Here is a 6,113-nt window from a genome sequence, read left to right as displayed (position 1 = left end):
TCCAAGACCCTGCACGGCATGGTGTGGGGGGGTGGGGGGCTTCCTTCCTTTTCCTCCTTCAAATCTAGCTTGGTGATCTCTTCCCAAGCCTGGTCCTCTTCCAGTGCTTCCTCTGTCCATCTGCCTGGCAGTTTTAAAAACTGCTCCCCAAATTCTTTGATACTCCTTCCATTGAGGGGTGGGGTTAGGTCCCTTCCCCTTGAATCTGATCCCCACAGATCTAATAGCATAAAGAGGATGTGATCCTGTGCCAGATTTCAGGCCCAGGCTTAAGAAACTGGCAACTTCTGCTTCCCATCTCTTGGGAGACTCACTCTTGGAACCCAGCCAACTGGTCCCGAGGAAACCAAGCAGCCATGTGGAGAGGCCAGATAGAGCTGCCCCGGCCAACTCCCCTAACTGAGCTCCCAGCTGACAGCCAGCATCACCTGCCCATCTCCTTATCTCCATCTTCCCAGACACCCCTGTCTGTCACCTGGACAACTACGTTAGCATTCTAATTGGTTTCCTCCCAACCTTCTTGCTTCATAGGGTCTGTTTCTTATAACCCAGAGAACTTGCTGAAAAGCAAATCTGATCACCTCCCCAGCTCACCAGCACCCAGTTCACCTGCACCTCTCCAGCTCACCTGCTCACCTTCTCTTCCTCCAGTACCCCATGTTCACTTCACCCCAGGGCCTTTGCACGTGCATGCCCTCCCCCAGCTACCTAGTTAACTCCCACTCATGCTTCAGGCCTCAATTCAAACACCACCTTTATAGAGAGCTGCTGTTAGGTGAGTGATTCTCAAAGTGGGGTCCTTGGGCCACCACCACCACCAGCAGCTGGGAAATGGTTAGAAATGCAAAATCTCAGGGCCCAGGCAGGACCTAAGGAATCAGAATCTTTGTGGCGGGTCCAGCAGTCTGTTTAAAAAGCCTGCAGGTGATTCTGATGCACACTGCTCTAGTCCTCAGTATAGGTGAAGGATTTTATCTTCTCTCATCTGAATTCCTTTCCTACAGAGGTTTGTGTTTGTCATTACATGGGGTCTTTATGGGATTGTGTGATGAATACCGGCCTCTCCTGCTAGACCCTGGTGCTGGGGCCATTCTGTTTTCACTCACTCTTGCATTGTCACCCCTAACCCGACACCTGGCAAAGACCTGGAGCTTAAGGGATGTGGGCTGAACAGACGTTGACTGCCAGCCTCCAGGTGGTCATGGGCACCTATCCGGTGTGTGTGGGGAGGGGCTGGTCGTCTTAAGGATCTGGACCCTAAAAGTGGCCCAAAGGAAGGTGGGAAACTCAAAAGGAGTTGGGGAGGGCTTTAGACCCTCCAGAAAAGGAGGCTGTTCAGAAGGCAGCGAAAAGAAGTCCAGAACCAGTGCTTTCCCTCCTGCCTTTCCCACTTTCTCTTTCCCTTCCTTCTGCCCACTCCTCCATCCTGGGGGGCCCTCAGCTGACTTTCATTGAACACTGAATCAGCCCTTTGCTCTAGGGGCTTTATGTGTTTTATAACCTTTCATCCGCACAACAGTCTTCCCAGGTGGAGCTTATTAACATTCCCATTTTACACCTGGGGAAACCGAGGCTCAATGAGCTTCGGTGACTTGGCTGACGTCAGGGTAAGGGCAGGACTTGAACCTGGGCTGTGTGACTGTCATGCTGCTCCTCGCCATCAATACCCAGGCCAAGGACCCCCAGACTGGCCAGGGGACAATGTGCATGACTCCGTGGGCTGGGTGGGAGCTGCGTGGAACCTTCCAAAGGGCAGCCTCAGCTGCTTGTAGGGGTCCCAGTGTTGCCAGACCTTTCCAAATTTTCAAGAGAAACCAAAAATGTGGAATTTTAATATAAAATCTCCCTGTTTAAAAATGTTGCAAAGCAATTGACTTTCTTTCTTCCTTTCTTTCTCTCCATCTCTCCCCCCATCCCCTGTCTCTCACTCTCTCTTTTTTTTTTTTTCCCTCAGATGCTTCCAGAGATCAGACACATGCCTGAGCCAGAAGACATTGGGGTGTGAGTCCAAATCAGGGACCACCCTTGCAGCCTCGGTGGGCTAGACCCCTATTACTGACCCTCAGTTTAGGGTCTCTGTCCCTACTGAGCACCAGTGCCAGGTGGGCAGGGACTGAATCTGCCTGATCACAGCTGTGCCCCCAGCCCCTGGCCTGCATGCAGAAGGCGCTGACTAAATGCTTGCTGATGGAAGGAATCACGTAAGCTCTTCCTCCTATGAGCCCCTCCCTTACCCCCACGCTGGCCCCTCCCCTCCCATGCCCTGGGAGGGTGGGGTGGGGCGCTGGGGGATTAAAGGCACACAGCTGGGGGCACTCTGGGGGTAGCAGATCACCCGTGGAGTCTGAGCTGCAGGATGATCACCACCAGCCCTGTACGGTACACCTGCCTGGCCCTGTTAGTACAAGAGACAGGTCTGCGGAGGTCAGGGGTGGAGGAGGCAGGGCTCATGGCCACCCGGACTCCTTTCTTTGGTCAGATGAGAGAGGTGGAGGGTGGAATCCGAAAGAGGAAGGAGAACAAGGAAGAACAGGCAGCAGCGGGGGCATCTGTCGGAGAGGAGGAGGCTCCAGACCCTGCCCTGGCTTTGGGGTCTCTGAGGAAGATGGCCGGGGATGAGGGGCCTGAGGGGGTCCGGCTAGAGCTGCACCCACTGCAGAACAGGTAAGTCATGGCCCCAGCATTCAGGCTGGCCTCTGTGCTCCATAGTGGTGGGATCTTGAGCGACCTCTTGCTTTCTCGGGTCCCATTTCCTTGGGGGGGAAGCCCATGTCCCCAACCCCATCTCCTAAAGCTCCCTGCCGGTCCCTGCATCCTCCTGCCCCCATCACCAAATCTCCACAGGTGGGCTCTGTGGTTCTTTAAGAATGAACGCAGCCGGGCCTGGCAGGACAACCTGCATCTGGTCACCAAGTTTGATACCGTGGAGGACTTCTGGGCGTGAGTGTTTGCCCCTTGGCAGAGGCTACAGGAGGGGGCTCTTAGCTTGGGATCTTTCCATGCCTCCACCCCTTTAGGGGGGTGCTTCCCACACCAGCCTCTCCAGCCCTCCCTTGGGGGGTCTTTGGGAATTTGCTGAGGGCTGGGAATCTGGTGGATTTCCTCCTGGTGCACTATGGGGTTGGGGTACAGCCCTCTTGGGAGAAGCAAGGAGTTGGCCCTGGCTCTGCCACCCCATAGCTTTGAGACCTACGGGCAAGCTCCTTCCTCTCTCTGAGCTATCTCAGCTGCGAGATGAGGGTGCCTCAGTGCTCAAGAGTATCACGGGAGGGGATCTGGAAAGTGCTGGACAAACCCTGGGCGGGGTGGTGGGGCGTGAGAAGGCCTGAGGCTCCAGCACAGCCAGGAACAACCTCCCCACCTCTCCTGGGGGCTCAGACTTCCCTGGGCTTGGGTGGTCCAGAAAGGCTCCAGGGAGGAGGTGGGATTTGAGGGCTTGGATAAACGGGGCTGGAATTCCAGGCCCAGTGTGAGCAAAGGCCCAATATGGAGAACCCAGGGTGGGGGGGAAAGCAGTGCGGTCTGGCAAGTGGTTCAGAGGGTTGAGGCCAGTTGAAATCAGGCCTTGAAAGGTACGTGGGGGTGGGTGTGTTTCTCTCCAGGATGTACAGTCACATCCAGCTGGCCAGTAAGCTCTCTTCTGGCTGTGACTATGCCCTGTTCAAGGTAAGTTCTGCTCCCCCCCCCCACCTCTACATAGGGTGCCATGGACAGTGCCCCTACCCTTCCTTTCTGATTGGAGGAGGGTTGCTCTGCTATACAGGAGCTTGGACAAAGCACGTCTGACTGGAGCTGCACCTAAAGGATGTTTAGAAGCCCAAAAGGGGCAGGAGGGAGATGGGGGTTGGAGTGGGGGAATTGTCAAAGAAGGGGCCCAGGTTTTGGGTAGGGGACATGCATCAGGATTGCCTGGGAACACTCCTCACCGATGCCCAGCCCCCTCCCTAGAGGCGCTGACCCAGCAGGTGTGTGTGGTTAGGGCCCTGGCATGGGTGTTTAAAGGCCTCCCCAGGTGACATCTGCTCAGCCAGGTTTGGGGCTGCTGGAGCCAAACCTGGGACATCTGCCCCTTGCCCACATTTGGGGTCTTCCTTTATCATCCCCATTTGAACCCTTGTCTCAGGGAACTCGACAAACCCACACATAAACAACAAATATTGAGGCTCAAGGGCTAGTGGGAGCTCAGAGGAGGGTCTAGTGGGCTGGGAGTTTGGTGGTGGAAACTGCTTGTACAGAGGGGGTTCAGGGGAGAGAGAGAACGTGGCCTGTCTAGGCTTGGGATGGGTGGGTGGGGGGCTGGAGCAGGGCCTGGACAACGGGCAGATGAGGCTATGCAGGTAAGCCCAGAACCTGATTTGCCCTTCCACCTGGTAGGATGGTATCGAGCCCATGTGGGAGGACAGCAGGAATAAGCGGGGTGGCCGCTGGCTGGTTAGCCTTGCCAAGCAGCAGCGCCACAGTGAACTGGACCGTCTCTGGCTGGAGACGGTGAGTGGGCGAGCCAAGAGGGGAGGGTCCCCAGGGAAAGGGGGGGCATGCTGGCTGTGGGTCTGGTGGCGGCAGTAGTCTTGCCAGAGGGCTCCGCAATCCTGTGCCCCAGCTGGAGGTCCTTCTCCCCTGCCCCAGCTGCTGTGTCTGATCGGGGAGAGCTTTGAAGAACACAGCAGGGAAGTGTGTGGCGCCGTCATCAACATCCGCGCCAAAGGGGACAAGATAGCTGTGTGGACACGAGAGGCTGAGAACCAGGCGGGCGTGTTGCACATTGGGTGAGCAGTATTCTCTGGCATAGGGTGGGGGCTGGATCCCGTCTGGGGGAGGAGGTGGGTGGGAGGGGTCCTGGCCTGCAAAGGGGAGCCCTCTGGACCTCCCCGTGCCACTCTCCCCTTTCTTCCTTATCCATCCATTTGAAGCATTTGGAATCTGAGCATTTCAAACGATTTCTTGCAGTGAAACTCTTCTCTTCTTGGATTAAAGAATCATTTTGGTTTTTATCTGGATAAAGCATCCAAAGCAGAGGGGGCTGTGGCCAGAACCAGGGTGCCAGGCCTAGGTAATAATCTCCAGGCCCTGCAGCTGACTACCTGTATCTTTTCCACCGGCTCCACCTCCCCTTGCAGGCGTGTGTACAAAGAGCGCCTGGGCCTCTCCACCAAGACCATCATTGGCTACCAGGCCCATGCAGACACAGCCACCAAGAGCCACTCCCTAGCCAAGAACAAGTTTGTGGTGTGAGCAGGCCTTGGTACAGCTGCCACACCTGAACTCCTTACTACTGCACGTGTTTGGGGAAGGGGAAGGGGACACTTGCACAGCTAGTCCTGGGCAGGACTGGGAGGCAACACAGCCTGATTCTCTCCTGTTCTGGAGTAAATGTGAACACCCCCCAACATGAGTTGGGGCCCAAGCCTGGGAGCAGCTTGGTGGTAATGGGGGGGGGGGGCGCTGTCCTGAAGACCCAGCCGTTCCGTGGGCTCTCTGGCAGGGCTTGGGTTGAGGAAACTCCTGGGTTTCCTTATTTCATCCATGGAGGAGGCTTAACAGCAGGTAGAGGAGAGAATCCTCCAGCCTGGGAAGAGGTGGGGCACTTACTGTGTGGGCCTGGGAAAAAGTGAGGTGGCCTGAGGGCAGGGACTTCCTCCTTTTGGAGGAGGCAAATCAAGTTCAGGGACAGGAATGGGGATGGGAGGGGGCTCTCCTCTTTGTGGTCACTCTGCTTATAAACCGTTCTGGGTTGCCTCTTACCAAAATTTGTAGCCTTGGAGCCCACCTTGTATCTTATAACCTCCCGGAATCCAGCTGGGGGTGGGGCCCTGGAGTGGGGCTGGCTTGGGAAGCTTCCCCCTTCACCCCCAGAGTCTGGAAGGGTTAAAGGCCAAACACCACCACTGCCCAGAGGGACAGGCCAGGAGCTGAGACGTGAGAAAGCCCTGGGTGGCCTCTTCCTCATTTTCTGGTCTGTGGCCAGTGATGTCTACACCCTGTACGCTTTCAGGCTCTGGTTGGAGCCGAGGTGGCTTTGCCAAAGTTCCGTTCCAGGAGATTTAACTTGAAGACGATGAAGCTTTTCTTATTCTAAATAAATACTTTTGAACAAAATCTGAATTATTTTTTTT

At 55.8% G+C, this 6,113-nt stretch overlaps 1 protein-coding gene across 2 annotated transcripts; it reads left to right on the top strand.

The window, feature by feature from the left end:
- The first annotated feature begins 2,309 nt into the window (after window positions 1–2,309).
- On the top strand, window positions 2,310–6,096 carry EIF4E1B (eukaryotic translation initiation factor 4E family member 1B). 2 transcript variants are annotated; one of them, XM_037823104.1, is made up of 7 exons: window positions 2,310–2,374; window positions 2,480–2,664; window positions 2,845–2,940; window positions 3,603–3,666; window positions 4,375–4,488; window positions 4,627–4,766; window positions 5,118–6,096. In XM_037823104.1, exons 1-7 carry the CDS (start codon window positions 2,357–2,359, stop codon window positions 5,230–5,232), a joined length of 732 nt encoding a protein of 243 aa, XP_037679032.1. In that variant the 5' UTR covers window positions 2,310–2,356; the 3' UTR covers window positions 5,233–6,096. The 2 variants fall into 2 exon arrangements, with proteins under 2 accessions (XP_037679032.1, XP_037679033.1); XM_037823105.1 differs by having other exon boundaries at window positions 4,948–6,096.
- Window positions 6,097–6,113: the final 17 nt, after the last annotated feature.

Source organism: Choloepus didactylus, assembly GCF_015220235.1.
Source record: "Choloepus didactylus isolate mChoDid1 chromosome 11 unlocalized genomic scaffold, mChoDid1.pri SUPER_11_unloc1, whole genome shotgun sequence".
NCBI classification, from domain to species: domain Eukaryota; kingdom Metazoa; phylum Chordata; class Mammalia; order Pilosa; family Megalonychidae; genus Choloepus; species Choloepus didactylus.
The sequence above is the reverse complement of the archived record's forward strand: the minus strand, read 5'-3'. Positions and strand labels throughout refer to the sequence as shown.